The 23403-nt window shown below is 44.9% G+C and overlaps 1 protein-coding gene across 2 annotated transcripts in view; it reads right to left on the bottom strand.

The window, feature by feature from the left end:
- The window catches only part of gipc2 (GIPC PDZ domain containing family, member 2), a 76755-nt gene that overhangs the window by 27610 nt on the left and 25742 nt on the right, over positions 1-23403 (bottom strand). Inside the window, exon 1 of one of the 2 annotated variants that reach the window (XM_078218951.1) lies at positions 1935-1953. The exons of the other annotated variant lie outside the window; for it this stretch is intronic. Within the exon in view, the coding sequence (XP_078075077.1) occupies positions 1935-1943 (9 nt within the window). The 5' untranslated portion in view covers positions 1944-1953. Of the gene's footprint in view, positions 1-1934; positions 1954-23403 lie in introns of those variants that run through there. 2 annotated transcript variants of the gene reach the window in all.

Below are 23403 nucleotides of genomic sequence, written 5' to 3'. Positions count from 1 at the left end.
TCTTGTCAATCATCTTAAATTGGAGAGAGTTTGACAAAGGTCATCTGGACTCGAAACGTCAGTTCTTTTCTCTCCTTACAGATGCTGCCAGACCTGCTGAGATTTTCCAGCATTTTCTCTTTTGGTTTCAGCTTCCAGCATCCACAGTAATTTACTTTCATCTTAAATTGGTGTCCTCTGGTTCTTGATGTTTCTTTTAATGGAAAGAAATTCGGGAGGATTCATTTTGAATCCTCATCCCCGTCTCTCCATCTTTCTTTGTTCAGCCCCTCATGATTTTGAATGTCTCTATCAAGTTTCCTCTTAATCTTCCCTTCTCAAAGGAAAACAGCTCAGCTTCTCCAATCTATCTAGATAACGGAACTCCCTCACCCTGAACCATTCACATAAATCATTCCTGCACTCTCTTTAATGCCAATGTATCCAGAACTGGACGCAATACTCCAGTTGAGGCCAAACCAGTATTTCATACACCTTTTAGAAAAGAACGAAGAGGGGTCAGCTATTCTGCAACTCAAGTCTGCTCCGCTATTCAATAAGATCATGGTTGATCTGATTGTGGCTTCAGTTCCATATTCCCACCTTGCTCCCCACTCTATGCTGCTATGACGCAAGTCCAGGATCCCAAATGCCTTATGCATCACCTTCTCAAATGGTCTGGCCACCTGCAATGATTTGTACACATAGATCTCAAGGTCCCTTTGCTCCTGCATTTCCTTAAGAATTGTAACCTTTATTTAATATCGCCTCTCCTTGCTCTTCCTTTCAAAATGAATCTTCCCCAATTTGATTTTGTCACTGACCAGAACACCTGAGGTATTTAGGATGATGACAACTAGTTGAGGTGATAAATTATCAAACAAGAGATAGCACAATAGTATTGATTTAACGGAGCCTCAGAGTGGCACAGAATCATAGAAACAGTGCAGAAGGAGGCCATTTGGCCCATCAAGTCTGCACCGACAACAAACCCACCCCAAGCCCTATCCCCACAACCCCACTCATCCCCCTGACCTACACATTCCGGGACACTAAGGGGCAATTTAATATGGCCAATCCACCTAACCCACACATCTTTGGACTGTGGGAGGAAACCAGAACACCCCGGAGCAAACCCACAGACACGGAGAGAACGTGCAAACTCCATACAGACAGTGACCCGAGGCCGGAATTGAACCCGGGTCCCTGGAGCTGTGAGGCAGTAGTGCTAACCACTGTGCCATCGTGCTGCCCACATTTGCCTCAGAGGCTGAATGCTCGGAGTTCAAGTGCTACTCCAGAATTTAAACACACAAACTGAGTCTGACCCTCCAGTGAAGTACTGAGGAGGTGCGCACTGTCAGAAGTGAAATCATTCCAATGTTTGGTTCATGCCAGTGTGTATGCCTCGCTTGAGCTTCCTCCCACTGCTCTTTATTTACATCGGTTAACTGAAGTGGAGAGAATAATTCTGGACAAACAGGATAAAATGGGGAGCAGATTTAAGGTGGGAAGGACCCCTCACCTTCCCCGGAAGCAATGAAAATGTCTACAGTGACTAATTCATCGCAGTTACATTTGCCTGATGGTTTGGTAAATTTCATCTAATTAAGTTTACAGTGAGCTGCTTTGGATCCCAGACTTGGCCACTTTCATATTTTATTTTTCTTTATTCTTTCCTGGAATGTGGATGCCGCCAGCATTTATCGCCCATCCCTAATTGCCCTTGAACTGAGTGGCTTGCTAGGCCGTTTCAGAGGGCAGTTATGAGTCAACCACATTACTGTGGCTCTGCAGGTCTAACCAGATAAGCAGAGTGTGTAAATGCTGCCCAAAGAATAAACCCGACGTGCAGAAATTGACATACCAGAGACTTGTGCTGAACATAAATTAGCCCAGACACACACATCACTGCTAGCAATATTTATACACTACTTCAAAATGTAAACTCATACCAATCGCATAGCTCGTAATGCTGACCATAATTCAGAATGACGGGGCATGCGTCAGGCAGCTAACGGAATAGTTCCATGTTGTCTGGTATAGAATTTCTTTTATTGGCCAGAAAGATTCCAAACCTACTGAGGGCTGCATCCACAACGATCGAGACACAGAAATTTACACAGCACTTTTTAGAACCTCAGGAAATCCCCAAGTGATTCAGAGCTACCTCTGAAGAATGGTGATTGCATTATGCGTAAAAAGATGGCAGCTAACTTGTACACAATTAATTTGCACAGAGAGCCACACGATAATGACCAGATACTCCTGTTTTCATTCGTGTTGCTTGAAGGATAAATATCAGCCAGGACATGGGAGAGAACTCTTCCGTTCTCTCGAAATAGTGCCTTGACCATTCAAAAGGGCAGACGAGGCCTCTAAAAAAAAAAAGGCACCTCGGATAGTGTAGCACTCCCAAAGTACTACCCTGGAGTGGCAGCCTAGACTGCATGCTTACGTCCCTGGAATGGGGCCTGGGTCAATAATCCTCTGTTCAGAGGCGAGAGCACTCTCCACTGACCAAAGACTGATCCTCTCCCACATGGAGTCATCTTTGGTTTTGTGCATTATAAAGTCTTGATCTATTCATCCATGTTTAACACAACAGCAATGAGTCATTTGGTGACAAGTGATTTCAGTCAGTGTTGCCCTCGCACAGAGAGGCCCGTCATGGGGGCTGACAAAGGCCGATTAATACCGATTCTCACTGCCGATAAATACCAATTCTGGATAGGAGCGAAAGTAACGGGGTAGTTGTTATGGGGGACTTGAACTTTACAAATATTGACTGGATAAGTTATAGTTTGAGTACTTTAGAGGGGTCAGTTTTTGTCCAATGTGTGCAGGAAGGCTTCCTGACACAGTATGTAGATAGACCAACAAGAGGCGAGGCCACATTGGATTTGGTACTGGGTAACGAACCAGGCCAGGTGTTAGATTTGGAGGTAGGTGAGCACTTTGGTGATAGTGACCACAATTCGATTACGTTTACCTTAGCGATGGAAAGGGATAGGTATATACCGAAGGGCAAGAGTTATAGCTGGGGGAAAGGAAATTATGATGCGATTAGGCGAGATTTAGGAGGCATAGGTTGCTGCAGACTGGCAAAGGAATAACCACTTTTTGTTTACCTCAACTTCGATAACATCTGCATCATGGGCCTTGGTCTGCAGGTTACTCACCGGAATCTTCAGCCCCTCGAGCCTATTCCACTATTCTTGGAGCCCAAAGAAGTTGGGGAGATCCTAAATGAATACTTTGCGTCGTTATTCACAAAGGAGAGGGATGTGTTGACTGGGAGTGTCTCGGAGGGGAGTGTTGAACCGTTGGAGAAAATCTCCATTACAAGGGAGGAAGTGTTAGGTTTGTTAGAGGATATAAAGACTGACAAATCCCCAGGGCCTGATGGAATCTATCCAAGGCTGCTCAGGGAGACGAGAGATGAAATCGCTGGGCCTCTGATGCAAATCTTTGTCTCATCACTGGACGCAGGTGAGCTCCCAGAGGATTGGAGGATAGCTAATGTGGTCCCGTTATTTAAGAAGGGTAGGAAGGATAACCCGGGTAATTATAGGCCGGTGAGCTTGACGTCCGTGGTGGGGAAGTTGTTGGAGAAGATTCTTAGAGATAGGATGTATGCGCATTTAGAAAGGAATAAACTCATTAACGATAGTCAACATGGTTTTGTGAGAGGGAGGTCATGCCTCACTAACCTGGTGGAGTTTTTTGAAGTGACCAGAATGGTTGACAAGGGAAGGGCCGTGGATGTCGTCTATATGGACTTTAGTAAAGCGTTTGACAAAGTCCCTCATGGTAGGCTGGTGAAAAAGGTTGGATCTCATGGGATAAAGGGGGAGGTGGCTAGATGGGTGGAGAACTGGCTTGGTCACAGAAGACAGAGGGTGGTAGTGGAAGGGTCTTTTTCTGGCTGGAGGCCTGTGACTAGTGGTGTTCCGCAGGGCTCTGTATTGGGACCTCTGCTGTTTGTGATTTATATAAACGATCTGGAAGAAGGTGTAACTGGGGTGATCAGTAAGTTTGCGGACGACACAAAATTGACAGGACTTGCAGATAGTGAGGAGCATTGTCAGAAGCTACAGAAGGATATAGATAGGCTGGAAATTTGGGCAAAGAAATGGCAGATGGAGTTCAATCCTGATAAATGCGAAGTGATGCATTTTGGTAGAAATAATGTAGGGAGGAGCTATACGATAAATGGCAGAACCATAAAGGGTGTAGATACGCAGAGGGACCTGGGTGTGCAAGTCCACAGATCCTTGAAGGTGACGTCACAGGTGGAGAAGGTGGTGAAGAAGGCATATGGCATGCTTGCCTTTATAGGACGGGGCATAGAGTATAAAAGTTGGGGTCTGATGTTGCAGATGTATAGAACGTTGGTTCGGCCGCATCTGGAATACTGCGCCCAGTTCTGGTCGCCGCACTACCAGAAGGACGTGGAGGCTTTGGAGAGAGTACAGAGGAGGTTTACCAGGATGTTGCCTGGTATGGAGGGGCTTAGTTATGAGGAGAGATTGGGTAAACTGGGGTTGTTCTCCCTGGAAAGACGGAGGATGAGGGGAGACTTAATATGAGGTGTATAAAATTATGAAAGGCATAGATAGGGTGAACGGTGGGAAGTTTTTGCCCAGGTCGGTGGTGACGTTCACGAGGGGTCATAGGTTCAAGGTGAAGGGGGGGAGGTTTAACACGGATATCAGAAGGACATATTTGACACAGAGGGTGGTGGGGGCCTGGAATGCGCTGCCAGGCAAGGTGGTGAAGGCGGACACACTGGGAACGTTTAAGACTTATCTAGATAGCCATATGAACAGAGTGGGAATGGAGGGATACAAAAGAATGGTCTAGTTTGGACCAGGGAGCGGCACGGGCTTGGAGGGCCGAAGGGCCTGTTCCTGTGCTGTATTGTTCTTTGTATTCACGGCTATATCATCATTCATCATCCATTCAAGTGACATAACTCAATATACTTTCATACCTTTGGCTAGCAAAAAATCTATCAATCTCAATTGTAACTAGCTAACACCTACTGCTTTTTATAGAACTCACACTTCTACCACTCGAACTGAAGAAATGTTTCCTAAATTCTCTCTTGAATGGTCTGTGACATTAAGATTATGTCCCCTTGTCCTAGATTCCAGAGTCACAAAAGATGTGGAGACAAACAGGTCCATAATTTCTTGGATGTCTCACTCACCTCCTTATTCAATGGAGCTACATTTGCAATTTGCTAATCTGAAGTGACACAACCACGGAGAATCACAGCTAACGTACCAGCCTCCTTTATTCTATCCTTTTATCAGTTTCTGGGCATGTGCCAGTCTTTCATACAGCCATTTTTTTCTCAAACTGTTTTCTTGCTTTTGTTAACTTTGTCAAGTTCTTGTGTTAGTTTCCCTCGAACGTCAGGGACATGATCCTTTTCCTCTGTGAAAGAGGAAAGTCGCGATTCAACAAATCTGACATTTCCTTATTTTCAGTTACAATCCTACAAGTATGTCTTTAAAGAACCCAGATTATACTTGACTTCCTCTCAAGGAAATAGAAAAACTGAGTGAATCTTTTAATCCTTCTCAGCTTTCTTTTCATATTCCATTTTGCAACTCTTCACATTTTTAAAGTTACATATTGTACAAGATACAGCTCCCAGTCCGCTGTATCTACACTATTCTCTGTACTCTTATCATGTCCTTCTTTCAGGTTTGTTATCTCATTTCTTTTGTCAACCTTGGCTTTGTTATTTATTATATAGAGTTCTCTCTCCTTCAGTGCAGATACTGGTCCCGCATTAAGCTAAAAGCTTTTTTCAACACATCCACTATTTGCGTTTATATTTAACCGATTAGTTTTGATCAGTTTGTTGTCGTTTGTTTCTGTTGTCACATAGTTCAAGTTAACCTTAAAAATTTAGAAACTTAGTAACTGTGTGATGTTCTAATACAAAAACATGATGCTCAGAGATGCTCAGCGGGTCAGACATCGGTGGAACAAGGAACAGATTCAACGTTCATGACCTACTGCCAAAAAGTCTGGGACAAATTCTTCCAGCACGTTCTAATCTGGGAGGCTTCATTTATGGAGAAGATGTCATCGCCCCAAGATCATGATGTTTGCAATTATACATAATAATTTTATTGATGACGAGGCCCTTGTTCATAAGTGAACAGAAATTGTGGAGCGTGATAAAGAGAGGGGCATGTCAGCAGAGTCCAAAGGATCACCAGTGGGAGGGGCATGTTGTATAGGGAGATGGACAAGATTATCACCCAGGGGCACAGTGGGCAAGCAGTTCAGCTGGAGTGGGATGGGGCAGTTGGGTGGTTGCTAGTAATGAGGGAGCATCAAGTGTCTCAATGGGCCCCGCAGGAAAACTCTAAGGGGCATTGAGGGAAGCTGTGCACTTAAGATGGAGTCGAACCTGGATCAGGCCAAGGGAAAATGAGGCACACTAAAGGGTTGGGGAGGCATTAGGGAGGACAGAGTATCTGAGAGGAGAAAAGTGAAAAGCCCCATGATAAGAGAGAGTGGGCTAGGAAGGGTAAAGAAAGTATAAACACAGAAGAAAGTGGAAATAGTGTAATGGGTCCCAGTCTGGAGCGACAACAAAAACGTACATGTGAATGGATGCTGAAAACTCCAAAGCCTAATTTTCTAACATTCTTGCATCTACAAAGGATGATGGACACAAAGCAACTGAATCCATTTCACTTTAGGCATCTTCACATGGTGCACCTTTGCTGATGGTCGAAGAGGATAAACCTTGAGGCGCAAGTTCTGCCACAAGTACCATACGTGAAGCTAGCCATTGTTATTGTTTTCGGCATTGATGCCTGTTGCCAGGCCACTGGTTGTGCACTTGAAACCACAGAAGGTGTCACCATTTTCCTGTGTCATCCGCTAGTGACTCCCAAGTACAGTAAACACACTTGTAAACATCTTTGAAGCAGAACTTTGGGTGTCCCGTTATGTAGGACACATGGAAACCTGAAGGGCAAGTCCAGAATTCAAGTCAGTGATACCGTGGGACAACTGAAGGAAGGAAGGTGGAGCCAACATTTGTCCAGATTTAGAGACAGTTGTAGCAAGTCAAGTCCAGGAACTATTTGAAGGGTAGAATATCAGAAGAGGCACTGATGCAGATATTGCTTCGTGAGAGCAGTGTGCAAAATTGCCTACGCAGCAGAATGACGATGAAGTTAGATGCCCAAATAAGATTCAGGAAAGGTAGACAAGTGCATGCAAATATTTGTGAAATATGCGATATTAATGCAAACAGTAGTAAGATAGCAAACAGAGAAACGTCTGGATAGTCAGAACATGTACCTCAGTGCAAAAGCTATTCCATCAACAACCAACTTAGAAAAATGCTGGAGGAGACAAAATAGAGCCAACATTTTGAGTCTGGATGACCTGTTGCAGAGCTTTGGATTGTGGGTAGAGTACTAGATTGGATTGAGGATTGACTGACTGCCAAAAAGTAGAGGGTTGGGATAAATGGGTCCTTCACTGGCTGGCAAAACGCAACTAGCAGGGGTCAGTCCTCGGACCTCAACTGTTTACAATCTATATAAATGATCTGCAAGCAGGGACAGATTGTAACGTAGCAAAATTTGGTGATATAAAAAAAGTGGAAAAGCAGGCAGTGAAGAGGAGATAAAGATTTTACAGATGGATATAGATAGGCTAGGAGAATGGCCAAAATTTGGCAGATGGAGTTTAATGTGGATAAATGTGAGGTTATCCATTTTGGCTGAAAGAAAAACAGAAAGGCAAATTATCTAAATGGAAAAATGTTCAATTCTACATCACACAACCTGTAAAAATCCATCCGAAAGAAATCACTGCGTTCCTATCATATTCATCACCTAGGACTTAATAGCTTTTGCTCCTTTATCAAGACCTGCTGCTAGTTTAAAAATAATGCTGAAGTTCACACTTCAGGAATGCGCACCATTCCTAAAGTAATGAAGTTCAACAACAAGAAAATTTGCTACAACTCAAAAGCACATCATATTCTTGGTATATTACCCAAGTCAACATGCCATGTTTCTATGGTTGACTGGAAGATCAGAGACTGATCACAGAATGAGGAAAGCCATTTGACCCATCCAAACATGCAGCACAGTGGTCAGCACTGCTGCCTCATAGCGCCAGGGACCCAAGTTCAATTCCGGCCTCGGGTCACTGTGTGGAGTTTTCACGTTCGCCCCTTGTCTGCGAGGATTTCCTTCAAGTGCTCCGGTTTCCTCCCACAGTCCAAAGGTGTGCGGGTTGGGCTGATTGGCCATGCTAAAATGACCCTCGTGTCAGGGGGATTAGCAGGATAAATATGTGGGATTACGGAAATGGTGCCTGGGTGGGATTGTGGTAGGTGCAGACTCGATGGGCCCAATGGCCTCCTTCTGCACTGTAGGGATTCTATGAAAGCCATAACATTGAGAGAACACATAGCATTAGCCCGTCATATCATCCATCCGTCTCTCAAATGATTCAAATATTTCCTTGACGACTCGAGCTGAAGCTCCACTTCACAGGCTGGTCAGTCAGCTTAATAAACTTGCTGATTATTACATTGCATTCATCTTCCTTCGCGTTTTCAAGATTTCAATTGTGCAATAAGTGCAATTTACAAACTTTAAAACTCACAACTACACATGAATGTTTGGTCATCCCTCCATTACTACAGATGATTATCCACAGGTTCAATGCTTGTTCACAGCACAGCATCATGATGATGCATGAATTTCCGCCACAGTACAAAACAACCAAATCTGTATGGTCACTGAGGAATAAATCAAATGACATGGCATCAAACCATAGGCTAAGAGAAAACACAAGGGTTGGGATCGTCACCTTGGTTCGGATGATGACGCGCTCATTTTAGATCAAAGTTAAAGCCCTGTTATGGACTTTGACACACAATCTAGGCTCATACTTCCAGGCAGTGCAGATAGATGCAATCTTTCAGATAGGATATCAAACAGAGATATCCTGTGGTACAACTCAAAAAAAAAGTAATCAAAAGTAAGACATTAAGTCATTTGTTCATTTGCATGCTTATGCAGCCTTGCTGTATTTGTAACATTGGTTGCCTTTTTGCTTGCATAACCATCTAACACAAACACTCTGGAGACAGTCAAAATGCACATTTGTCTTCTTTCTAGCACATGTACCAGAAAAGAACATAACATAAGAAATAGGAGCAGGAGTAGGCCATCTAGCCCCTCGAGCCTGCCCCACCATTCAATAAGATCATGGCTGATCTGAAGTGGATCAGTTCCACTTACCCGCCTGATCCCTATAACCCCTAATTCCCTTACCGATCAGGAATCCATCTATCCGTGATTTTAACATATTCAACGAGGTAGCCTCCACCACTTCAGTGGGCAGAGAATTCCAGAGATTCACCACCCTCTGAGAGAAGAAGTTCCTCCTCAACTCTGTCCTAAACTGACCCCCCTTTATTTTGAGGCTGTGCCCTCCAGTTCTAGCTTCCTTTCTAAGTGGAAAGAATCTCTTCACCTCTACCCTATCCAGCCCCTTCATTATCTTATAGGTCTCTAGAAGATCCCCCCTCAGCCTTCTAAATTCCAACGACTACAAACCCAATCTGCTCAGTCTCTCCTCAATCAACACCCCATATCTCTGGTATCAACCTGGTGAACCTTCTCTGCACTCCCTCCAAGGCCAATATATCCTTCCGCAAATAAGGGGACCAATACTGCACACAGTATTCCAGCTGCGGCCTCACCAATGCCCTGTACAGATGCAGCAAGACAGCTCTGCTTTTATATTCTATCCCCCTTGCGATATAGGCCAACATCCCACTTGCCTTCTTGATCACCTGTTGCACCTGCAGACTGGGTTTTTGCGTCTCATGCACAAGGACCCCCAGGTCCCTCTGCACAGCAGCATGTTGTAATTTCTTTCCATTTAGATAATAATCCAATTTGCTATTATTTCTTCCAAAGTGAATAACCTCGCATTTGTCAACGTTATACTCCATCTGCCAGATCCTCGCCCACTCACTCAGCCTGTCCAAATCTCTCTGCAGACCTTCTACACCCTCCACACGATTCACTTTTCCACTTATCTTTGTGTCGTCTGCAAACTTTGTTACCCTATACTCAGTCCCCTCCTCCAGATCATCTATATAAATGGTAAATAGTTGAGGCCCCAGTACCGATCCCTGCGGAACGCCACTAGTTACCATCTGCCAACCAGAAAAGCACCCATTGATTTCGACTCTCTGCTTCCTGTCGGATAGCCAATCCACGCTAACGCCCTACCCCCAACTCCGTGTGACCCAATCTTCTTCAGCAACCTTTTGTGAGACACCTTATCAAGCGCCTTTTGGAAATCCAAAAACACCGCATCCACCAGTTCCCCTCCGTCAACCGCACTAGTCACATCTTCATAAAAATCCAACAAGTTCGTCAAGCACGACTTTCCCCTCATGAATCCATGCTGCGTCTGCTTAATCGAACCATTCTTATCCAGATGGTAAAAACTCGCAGCTAGAAAGTTAACTTTTCCTAATCTATGCAAGAAAAATGTACAAAACAGGGAAGCGTTTTTCCAATCGCTCTGGAATGTGCTCTGAGGTTGCACGCTTCAGCCTCAGCTCCAGTTAGCTGGACCAGAACAAGAATCCCTTGACCAAAGGGCTACCTGGGCACACTTCATCACAATTATTAATCTGAACATTAAGAAAACGGGATTCCAAAAATACCCAATATTTATTCATACTGATGGCAATCTTAACAGCAAGAGATTCAGAATGCCCAGTAAACTCACTGTCAAGATGGACTACCAATCACTAACTGGCCATCTTCCAGAAAGTGGAGAAACAGGACATGCCATGTCTGCAATGAAAGGCAGATTGAGATCACCTATTGCTTCAGGCGAAAATTGTATCCTATCTTCTTGTTTCATCAGTTTTAAGCCTTTTGGGAACAAACACAAGCCGCTTTTATAGAGTTTTCGTGCGAGTATCAGCCCCCTCTTGCAGCGAGTGACAACCCTAAAGAAAACCTGCACATAGTGGAATTTTTCCAATCAATGCACATCAAATTGATCTAACAATCAGGCTGTATTTAGTAAACAGCTGGCTGAAGATGACTGAAATTGTCATCAGCTGTTAATAACTGTAGCAGATTGAAAGTGGAAACCCCAGGCAGCTTCATTCAGCTGTTCCTGGATGTCATAACAAGATATTCACCCAGATCTCAGATCCCCCAGTAAATAGTTAACACTTAAATAGCACTTTAACTAGGTGCTAAAGTTTATGGAATTGCCCACCCAGTCCACTTAATGTGATGTCAACAGTGTCTTTGCAATTGTCTTCAATGGTGATAGCAAATGGTCAACACAAATGCTCCATCTATTTTCCCTTCATCGTGGACGGCCCATTAATGCACTGTGCAGAACCTTTAAGATTGCTGTGCAACCAAAAATGTGCACGTCTTAAAACGATTGGTTCGGCTGTGAAGCATGTTCTCCCTCTTGGCAAAGTTACGGATTCCTGTTTGTGATAAACATGGGTGCTGCAAGTGGTGGGTATTGTAATAACCCCATTTAAAAACAGTTACGTTTAATCAGAATGCATCTAACTAATAATTCAAACAAAACAAGTCAATATTTCAATTGTATCCTCAGTTATAGGTCATTGATACCTTGGCGGCACGGTGGCACAGTGGTTAGCACTGCTGCCTCACTGCACCGGCTTGGGTCATTGTCTGCGCGGAGTCTGCAGGTTCTCCCCGTGTCTGCGCGGGTTTCCTCCGGGTGCTCTGGTTTCCTCCCAGTCTGAAAAATGTCCTGGTTAGGTGCATTGGCCATGCTAAATTCTCCCTCAGTGCACCCAAACAGGCACCAAAGCGTAGTGACTTGGAGATTTTCCACAGTAACGTCATTGCAATGTTAATCTACGCCTACTTGTGACACTAATAAATAAACTTAAACTGATAAATTGCAAATATTTTCAATTTTGAAAAATATCTCAAGTTGGGCTCACAAAAGTTTACATCAACTATTTTCTTGTCACTGGCCCTCAGTTGTTATCCCACTTGTTAATTCATGCCCTGATTTGGGGCGGCACAGTGGTTAGCATTGCTGCCTCACAGCACCAGGGAGCCAGGTTCAATTCCTGGCTTGGATCATTGTCTGTGTGGAGTTTGCATGCTCTCCCAGTGTCTGCGTGGGTTTCCTCCGGGTGCCCCGGTTTCCTCCCAGTCTTAAAGACGTGCTTATTAGGTACATTGACCCGAACAGGCGCCGGAGTGTGATGACTAAGGGAATTTCACAGTAACTTCATTGCAGTGTTAACATAAGCCTCATTGTTCCACTGGAGCAAGCTGAGAGGGAGTGATTGGAGGCAGCAGTGCTGGTGAGAGATTAATTGAATTGTTTATTTATTTAATTAGTCAGCTAGTGAGTGTGTTTTTTTTTGGCCTTTACTTTTGCAGTAGTATTTTAAGTTTAAAGTGAAAACTGGAAGTGGGCTGCTAAGGAGTCTGGGAAGGGTTTTTTAAGCGCGCGAAGTATAAAAGGTAGGCTGCAGTATAGAGCGGGCAGCGTCGGGAGTGGGCAGTGTAGTGTGTGGGAAGCAGAGTGTGAGCTATAAGGCTTTGGCTCACAGGGCTTAGGCAGAAAGGACGAGCAGGGGTGAGTTTAATTCATTTTTGCTGTTTCTACCTGGTACTGGCAAGGTATCTAGAGGGGATGGGTGTGCAGGCAGTGCTATGTTCCTCTTGCACTATGTTTGAGGTGAGGGACGACGACAGTGTCCCTGCTGATTACACCTGTGGGACGCGCACCCATCTGCAGCTCCTCCAAAACCGTGTTAGGGAACTGGAGCTGTAGTTGGATGAACTTAGGATCATTAGGGACGCAGAGGTGGCCATAGACAGAAGCTTTAGGAATACACTTACTCCGAGGAATGGTGAGAGGGGCTGGGAGGAAGCAGTCAGTGCAGGGATCCCCGGTGGTCATTCCCCTTAGCAACAAGTATTCCGCTTTGGATACAGTTGAGGGGGATGACATACCAGTGGTCAGCCGCAGTGAGGGGATCTCCAGCACTGTGTCCGTCTCTGTGGCTCGGGAGGGTAAGGGGCAGAGCGGGAGGGCAATAGTTATTGGGGACTCGTTAGTGAGAGGGATAGATAGGCGGTTCTGTGGCAGCAAAAAAGAGACTCACGGATGGTATGTTGCCTACCGGATGCCAAGGTCCGTGACGTCTCGGACCGTGTTTTCTGGATTCTGAAGGGGGAGGGGAAACAGTCACAAGTCGTGGTACACATTGGTACCAATGACATAGGTAAGAGAAGGGATGGGGATTTAAAGCAGGAATTTCTGGAGATGGGCTGGAAGCTGAGAGCCAAGACAAAACATGTGGTCATCTCTGGTACGTTGCCGGTGCCACGTGATAGTGAGTTGAGGAACAGGGAGAGAGTGCAGTTAAACATGTGGTTGCAGGGATGGTGTAGGGGGGAGGGTTTCAGATACGTGGATAATTGGAATACATTCTGGGGAAGGTGGGACCTGTACAAACAGGACGGGGTGCACCTGAACCAGAGGGGCACCAATATCCTAGGAGGGAAATTTATTACGGTTCTTCAGGGGGGTTTAAACTAATTTGTCTGGGGAGTGGGAAAAGGAGTTGTAGTCCAGAAGTCAGTGAGGGTGGTGAGGTATTGGGGACGGTATCAGGGTCAAGGGTGGGTACCGGTAGACAGGAAGGTGGGTTGAAGTGTGTCTACTTCAATGCAAGGAGCATCCGGAACAAGGTAGATGAACTTGGGGCGTGGATTGGTACTTGGGACTACAATGTTGTGGCCATTACGGAGACGTGGGTAGAACAAGGACAGGAATGGTTGTTGGACGTTCCGGGGTATAGATGTTTCACTAAGTGTAGGGAAGCTGGTAAAAGAGGTGGAGGAGTGGCATTGTTAATCAAGGATAGTTTAACGGCTGCGGAAAGACACTTCGAGGGGGATCTGCACACGGAGGTAATATGGGCTGAGGTTAGAAATAGGAAAGGAGCGGTCACGTTGTTAGGAGTTTACTATAGGCCCCCAAATAGTAATAGAGATGTGGAGGAAGAAATTGCTAAGCAGATTATGGATATGTGTGGGGGTCACAGGGTAGTTGTCATGGGGGACTTTAACTTTCCAAATATTGATTGGAGCCTTTGTAGGTCAAATAGTTCGGATGGGGCAGTTTTTGTGCAGTGTGTGCAGGAGGGTTTCCTGACACAATATGTGGATAGGCCGACAAGAGGTGAGGCCACATTGGATTTGGTACTGGGAAATGAACCAGGCCAAGTGTTAGATTTGGTTGTGGGAGAGCACTTTGGAGATAGTGACCACAATTCGGTGTCTTTTGTTATTGCAATGGAGAGGGATAGGGCCGTACGGCAGGGCAAGGTTTACAATTGGGGGAGAGGTAATGATGATGCAATTAGGCAAGAATTAGGGGGCATAAGTTGGGAACAGAAACTGTCAGAGAAAGGAACTAATGAAAAGTGGAACTTTTTCAAGGAACAAATACTGGATGTCCTTGATAGGTATGTCCCTGTCAGGCAGGGAGGAAATGGCCGAGTGAGGGAACCATGGTTCACGAAAGAGGTGGAATGTCTTGTGAAAAGGAAGAGGGAAGCTTATATAGGGATGAGGAAACAAGGTTCAGATGGCTCGATTGAGGGTTACAAGTTAGCAAGGAATGGGCTGAAAAAGGGGCTTAGGAGAGCTAGGAGGGGACATGAGAAGTCCTTGGCGGGTCGGATCAAGGAAAACCCCAAGGCTTTTTACTCTTATGTGAGGAATAAAAGAATAACCAGGGTGAGGTTAGGGCCGGTCAAGGACAGTAGTGGGAACTTGTGTATGGAGTCAGTAGAGATAGGCGAGGTGATGAATGAATACTTTTCTTCAGTGTTCACCAAGGAGAGGGGCCATGTTTTTGAGGAAGAGAAGGTGTTACAGGCCAATAGGCTGGAGGAAATAGATGCTCGGAGGGAGGATGTCCTGGCAGTTTTGAATAAACTGAAGGTCGATAAGTCCCCTGGGCCTGATGAAATGTATCCTAGGATTCTTTGGGATGCAAGGGATGAGATTGCAGAGCCTTTGGCTTTGATCTTTGGGTCCTCGCTGTCCACGGGGATGGTGCCAGAGGACTGGAGAATGGCGAATGTTGTTCCTCTGTTTAAGAAAGGGAATAGAAATGACCCTGGTAATTATAGACCGGTTAGTCTTACTTCGGTGGTTGGTAAATTGATGGAAAAGGTCCTTAGAGATGGGATTTAAGACCATTTAGAAAGATGCGGATTAATCCAGGATAGTCAGCACGGATTCGTGAAGGGCAAGTCGTGCCTCACAAATTTGATAGAATTTTTTGAGGAGGTAACTAAGTGTGTTGATGAAGGTAGGGCAGTTGATGTCATATACATGGATTTTAGTAAGGCGTTTGATAAGGTCCCCCATGGTCGGCTTATGATGAAAGTGAGGAGGTGTGGGATAGAGGGAAAGTTGGCCGATTGGATAGGTAACTGGCTGTCTGATCGAAGACAGAGGGTGGTGGTCGATGGAAAATTTTCGGATTGGAGGCAGGATGCTAGCGGAGTGCTGCAGGGATCAGTGCTTGGTCCTCTGCTCTTTGTGATTTTTATTAATGACTTAGAGGAGGGGGCTGAAGGGTGGATCAGTAAATTTGCTGATGACACCAAGATTGGTGGAGTAGTGGATGAGGTGAAGGGCTGTTGTAGGCTGCAAAGAGACATAGATAGGATGCAAAGCTGGGCTGAAAAATGGCAAATAGAGTTTAACCCTGATAAATGTGAGGTGATTCATTTTGGTAGGACTAATTTAAATGAGGATTACAGGGTCAAAGGTAGGGTTCTGAAGACTGTGGAGGAACAGAGAGATCTTGGGGTCCATATCCACAGATCTCTAAAGGTTGCCACTCAAGTGGATAGAGCTGTGAAGAAGGCCTATAGTGTGTTAGCTTTTATTAACAGGGGGTTGGAGTTTAAGAGCCATGGGGTTATGCTGCAACTGTACAGGACCTTGGTGAGACCGCATTTGGAATATTGTGTGCAGTTCTGGTCACCTCACTATAAGAAGGATGTGGAAGCGCTGGAAAGAGTGCAGAGGAGATTTACCAGGATGCTGCCTGGTTTGGAGGGTAGATCTTATGAGGAAAGGTTGAGGGAGCTCGGGCTGTTCTCTCTGGAGCGGAGGAGGCTGAGGGGAGACTTAATAGAGGTTTATAAAATGATGAAGGGGATAGATAGAGTGAACGTTCAAAGACTATTTCCTCGGGTGGATGGAGCTAATACAAGGGGGCATAACTATAGGGTTCATGGTGGGAGATATAGGAAGGATATCAGAGGTAGGTTCTTTACGCAGAGAGCGGTTGGGGTGTGGAATGGACTGCCTGCAGTGATAGTGGAGTCAGACACTTTAGGAACATTTAAGCGGTTATTGGATAGGCACATGGAGCACACCAGGATGATAGGGAGTGGGATAGCTTGATCTTGGTTTCAGATAAAGCTCGGCACAACATCGTGGGCCGAAGGGCCTGTTCTGTGCTGTACTGTTCTATGTTCTTATTTGTGACTAATAAATAAATTTTAAACTTTTAGTTTTGTCATATCCATTGTGGAATATGTTACAGTCCCTGTTCATTCTGTGCAACTCCTAATCAACTTGATTGCCCCACACACAACAGTTATTTATTGAAGCACCTTTTCTCAAATAAAAAATGCATGGCAAATGGCAATAAGATGGGAAGGGGAGAAAGGAGAGTGTGGAAAGGCTTTTAGGTAGAGGAATATAATAAAGCTTCATTATACTTCAACTACAGATTTAGAGATTTAGTTTACAACCCCCCACCCAAATGAAAGTATTAAGTACATATTAATTTACCCAACCACATTAGGGCAACATGAAACCCAGATGGAAATTCTTGGTAGCTGTGCATTATCTAATCTGCCTCAACGAGAGAATGAAGAACTGCACAAAAGGCTTTGTTACACATTTTGCTTTTGACTAGACATGGAGAAGTAGACTATTGTGATTATAATACCATTTTAAGGCATTTTTCTACAGTCTTCAGATAAATTAACCCAAAGATATCAAACTACAGACACTCCCAAACACTTTCTTTACAACCTTAGGGCAGATATCAAATTCAAGTTACCACCAAGTAGGATGCTATTTATTTTACTGGTGACGCAAGCTCCTGATATGCACGTCTCCCAAAACTGATGCGGTCAAGTTTTGGAACAAAAAAAAACCTACCTTCTGGCCCTTTTCAGCCCCAAACCTGAAAACCATTTATGTAGATCCTGGCTGACAGGTGTTTCAACCCCATCTTAGTTCCAGGACCATTCACATCCTCAACTAACAAAAAATGTCAGTTTTGAAATTTTCAATTGACCCCATAGTCTCAACAGCATTTTGGTGGCAGATTGTGTCAGGATTTCCACCACCTCGTGTGTGTAGGCGTGTTTCTTGACATAACACCTAACTAGCCTCGCTTTTTTAAGATCCTTGTTCCTAACTCCCTCCCACCTTTCCCTCGATCTATCCTATTCAATTCTTTAATCATAGAACAATTATAATTACAGTAATAATCTCAATATCTCAGTTAGATTACTGCTCAATCTTCTACTGTCAAGGGAATACAAGCACAGTTTATACACAAATAACCCATTTAGCCCCAGTATGATTCTGGTGAAGCTTTGCAACATCTAATCCAAGGCTAATATATTCTTCCTTGGATCCAGTGCCCATGAACCAAACAAAATTCTCCAGATGCTGTCAAACCAGAGCTTGACGCAACTTAATTATCACTCCTCCTCCTTAGAACATAGAACATAGAACATAGAACATTACAGCGCAGAACAGGCCCTTCGGCCCACGATGTTGCACCGACCAGTTAAAAAAAAAACTGTGACCCTCCAACCTAAACCAATTTCTTTTCGTCCATGAACCTATCTACGGATCTCTTAAACGCCCCCAAACTAGGCGCATTTACTACTGATGCTGGCAGGGCATTCCAATCCCTCACCACCCTCTGGGTAAAGAACCTACCCCTGACATCGGTTCTATAACTACCCCCCCTCAATTTAAAGCCATGCCCCCTCGTGCTGGATTTCTCCATCAGAGGAAAAAGGCTATCACTATCCACCCTATCTAAACCTCTAATCATCTTATATGTTTCAATAAGATCCCCTCTTAGCCGCCGCCTTTCCAGCGAAAACAATCCCAAATCCCTCAGCCTCTCCTCATAGGATCTCCCCTCCATACCAGGCAACATCCTGGTAAACCTCCTCTGCACCCTCTCCAAAGCCTCCACATCCTTCCTGTAATGTGGGGACCAGAACTGCACACAGTACTCCAAGTGCGGCCGCACCAGAGTTGTGTACAGTTGCAACATAACGCTACGACTCCTAAATTCAATCCCCCTACCAATAAACGCCAAGACACCATATGCCTTCTTAACAACCTTATCTACTTGATTCCCAACTTTCAGGGATCTATGCACACATACACCTAGATCCCTCTGCTCCTCCACACTATTCAAAGTCCTCCCGTTAGCCCTATACTCAACACATCTGTTATTCCTACCAAAGTGAATTACCTCACACTTCTCCGCATTAAACTCCATCCGCCACCTCTCGGCCCAACTTTGCAACCTGTCTAAGTCTTCCTGCAAACTACGACACCCTTCCTCACTGTCTACCACACCACCGACTTTGGTGTCATCAGCAAATTTGCTAATCCACCCAACTATACCCTCATCCAGATCATTAATAAATATTACAAACAGCAGTGGCCCCAAAACAGATCCCTGAGGTACACCACTTGTAACCGCACTCCATGATGAATATTTACTATCAACCACCACCCTCTGTTTCCTATCCGCTAGCCAATTCCTGATCCAATTTCCTAGATCACCCCCAATCCCATACATCTGCATTTTCTGCAGAAGCCTACCATGGTGAACCTTATCAAACGCCTTACTAAAATCCATATATACCACGTCCACTGCCTTGCCCCCATCCACCTCCTTGGTCACTTTCTCAAAAAACTCAATAAGGTTAGTAAGGCACGACCTACCTGCCACAAAACCATGCTGACTATCACCTATCAATTCATTACTCTCCAAATAACTATAAATCCTATCCCTTATAATTTTTTCCAACATCTTGCCGACAACAGAAGTGAGACTCACCGGTCTATAATTCCCGGGGAAGTCTCTGTTCCCCTTCTTAAACAATGGGACAACATTCGCTAACCTCCAATCTTCTGGTACTATACCAGAGGCCAACGACGACCTGAAGATCAGAGCCAGAGGCTCTGCAATCACTTCTCTTGCCTCCCAGAGAATCCTTGGATAAATCCCATCCGGACCAGGGGATTTATCTATTTTCAGACCCTCCAGAATATCCTGCACATCCTCCTTATCAACTGTAATACTGTCTATTCTACTCCCTTGCAACCCAGTGTCCTCCTCAGCTATATTCATGTCCCCTTGCGTGAACACCGAAGAGAAATATTGGTTCAATGCTTCACCAATCTCCTCCGGTTCCACACATAACTTCCCTCTGCCATCTATAACTGGCCCTAAACTTGCCCTAACCAACCTTCTGTTCTTGACATACCTATAGAACGCCTTAGGATTCTCTTTAACCCTATCCGCCAAAGTCTTCTCATGTCCCCTTTTAGCCCTTCTAAGCTCGCTCTTCAACTCCCTCTTAGCCAATCTAAAGCTTTCTAGTGCACTACCCGAGTGCTCACGTCTCATCCGAACATAAGCCTCCTTTTTCTTTTTAACCAACAAAGAAACTTTTTTGGTGCACCACGGTTCCCTAGCCCTACCAATTCCTCCTTGCCTGACAGGGACATACCTATCACAGACTCGCAGTAGCTGCTCCTTGAAAAAACTCCACATGTCGGACGTTCCCAGTCCCTGTAATCTCCTAGTCCAACCTATGTTTCCTAATTCTCTCCTAATAGCCTCATAATTACCCTTCCCCCAGCTAAAACCACTGGCCCGAGGTTCATGCCTATCCCTTTCCATCACTAAGGTGAACGTAACCGAATTGTGGTCACTATCACCAAAATGCACACCAACTTCCAAGTCTAGCACCTGGTCTGGCTCATTTCCCAGCACCAGATCCAATATAGCCTCACCTCTAGTTGGCCTGTCTACATACTGAGTCAAAAAACCTTCCTGCACGCTTTGAACAAAAACTGACCCCTCTAACGAGCTAGAGCTATAACAATTCCAGTCAATATTAGTCAAGTTAAAATCCCCCATAACAATTGCCCTATTACTTTCACTCCTAAGCAGGATTGACTCCGCAATCCTTTCCTCAACCTCTCTAGAACTTTTAGGAGGTCTATAAAAGACTCCCAACAGGGTGACCTCTCCTCTCCTATTTCTAATCTCCGCCCATACTACCTCAACAGATAAGTCCTCATCAAACCTCCTCTCTGACACTGTGATACAATCTCTGACCAATAATGCTACCCCTCCCCCTCTTCTACCTCCTTCCCTACTTCGACTAAAACATTTGAACCCCGGGACCTGCAGCATCCATTCCTGCCCCTGCTCTATCCATGTCTCTGAAATAGCCACAACATCGAAGTCCCAGGTACTGATCCACGCTGCAAGTTCACCCACTTTATTGCGAATACTCCTGGCATTGAAGTATACACATTTCAAACCCTGCTCCACCCCACCTCTGCATTGCAGTCCCCCTTTATAAACCTTGAGTTGAAGGTGAACATTCCATTGGTCTGGAGGCAAGCAAAGAAAATGCTGCATATGAAGGAAATCAAATCAAAATAAATGGCTGGAAACATTCAGCAGGTCAGGCAGCATTTGTGCAAAAACAGAGGTCAGGTTGACTTTTCAGCTCTTCAACCTTGGTCAAGAAAACTTTATTTTTAACAAACACCTTTGTGAACCTGCTGAATTTAATACGCATATGCAGAACTTGCTGCCCACAATGGAAGGCAAGACATAGGACAGCTTTTCAACGGTTGACCTCCCTCCTGCATCTGTTTGCTGCGCAATGTAATGAAAGGTACCATTAAATTGCCATGTTTGAGAACAGATACCTGCATTTCCACATTCAAATTTTATTTGGCTAATATGTTTATTGCGAGTGTATATTAAAAGTTCGTTGAAATTTGCATAAATTCCCCACACAGGTGACAAGATCTTTGTACAAGCTAGCAATTCAACTCACTTGCATTTTAATAATGGGCAACGCTTTCTTAAAATCATTTATACTGAGCTGTTAACGTGGTAAAATATCCCAAGGAACTTCACAGGACACTTCAGACAAACTTTGACACTGAACCACATGAGGCAACATTGCATTGGGACACAGTTAAAGAGATGGGTTATTAAGGAGCAGCAGGAGAGAAGTTGAGGGAGGGAATTCATCCAGGGAGAGTTGATGCATCTTTATTTAATTCCCCCTCCCCCCCTTCTCATTTGGGCAATATAATCCTCGTTGGAGAATAGATGCCACCTCCCCTCCAGAACCTCATCTGAGGGGCCATTCTTTATGAACAAACCTGGAAACTAAATATCTAAAACACTGACACAACACCAGGTTAAAGTCCAACAGGTTTATTTGGAATCACAAGCTTTCGGAGCGCTGCTCCTTCATCAGATGAGCAATGCTCCGAAAGCTTGTGATTCTAAATAAACTTGATGGATTTTAACCTGGTGTTGAGACTTCTTACTGTGCCCACCCTAGTCCAACGCCAGCACCTCCACCTCATGGCTCAAAGGAACTGAGTAGCACAGACACTCTGACCGAAACATGCTGAGATTTTCCAGCAGGAATCACTCGAGTCAGGAGCAGCAATCCTGGATGATCTGTTTCCAGATTCCCACACCCACCCAGACATCATGAAAATCAATGGTCATGCTCCATGAAATTACCATATAAAACCAGCCAACTTAAGGGACGTTCACAGATACCTGGTTAAGATTCCCTGTCATTCTCACATAACAGATGCGCCATAGAAAGCATTCTTTCTGGTTGTATCACAGCTTGGTATGGCTCCTGCTCTGCCCAAAACCGCAAGGAACTACAAAAGGTCGTGAATGTAGCCCAATCCATCACGCAAACCAGGCCTCCCATCCATTGACACTGTCTACACTTCCCGCTGCCTCGACAAAGCAGCCAGCATAATTAAGGACCCTACACACCCGGACATTCTCTCTTCCACCTTTTTCCATTGGGAAAAAGATACTAAAGTCTGAGGTCACATAGCAACCGACTCAAGAACAGCATCTTCCCTGCTGCCGTCAGACTTTTGATTGGACTTACCATGCATTAAGTTACTCTTTCTCTATACCCTAGCTATGACTATAACATTACATTCTGCACTCTCCTTTCCTTCTCTATGAACGGTATGTTTTGTCTGTGTTAACACACAAGAAACAATACTTTTCACTATGTTAATACATGTGATAATAATAAATCAAATCAAATCAAAACAACAAGCGGTGTAACCAAAAATCCACATGTATTTGCCCTACAAACCTTCACCAATCCAGGCCACAAAATCCAGTTCCATTCATGCTTACATTTCTTACTCCCTGGTTTGCCCCGTTCCAATTTTGTGGGTGTGGAGAGGATGATTCCCAGTGCTGTTGCCAGGGACATACTTAGACCCTCAGGGTCACACTTTTACACACCATTTGAACAGAATGCACCTCAGGAGCCCACAAAACACAAAGGGTGGAATTCTCCTATTTTGAGATTGAGTGCAGTGGTGGGCAACTCTAACATACCTTTCCCACTGGCCAGAACAGTGGAATCACATGCCAGATTCTGCGCCTTAAACCTCATTAATTACACATAGGCAAATCCCCTCCAGATCTCTGGGCGGGTGAAGAGCTGGCTTGTCTGTCTGCCGTCAGCTGAACAGGTTCGAAGGTTCCCACACCATATTTAAACGCCAATCCAACATACTCATCTCACTCTCTCCAGTCCACCTATCTTCACCAGACCATGCAGGATGTGAGCAACCCAGAGGAGAAAAGCTAGCAGCCTCAATAAGTCTATTCCTCAATTCAACCACCCACCCCGAGCCCATCACCTGCAATGCACCAATACCCCAATTGGACCTCTACTCACCACATCTGGAGTCTTTGTGCATCAACTTCCAGTCAATGATGTGATAGCCTTGGATCTGCCCCCCACCCACTTTCTACCCTTGCAGTTTTGTCAGCACATCTTCCCTTGTTTCAGTCTTCCCTCTCTGCCTTCCATGGCTTGCTTTCACCCACCTCCTTGCCCTTCTGCCTGCCATCACCTTTTGCCCAACACACTCCCCACCCCCCACCATCCCTCCTTCCACATTGCCACCC

The sequence above is a fragment of the Mustelus asterias genome, chromosome 8, assembly GCF_964213995.1.
Source record: "Mustelus asterias chromosome 8, sMusAst1.hap1.1, whole genome shotgun sequence".
Lineage (NCBI taxonomy): Eukaryota > Metazoa > Chordata > Chondrichthyes > Carcharhiniformes > Triakidae > Mustelus > Mustelus asterias.
The sequence above is the reverse complement of the archived record's forward strand: the minus strand, read 5'-3'. Positions and strand labels throughout refer to the sequence as shown.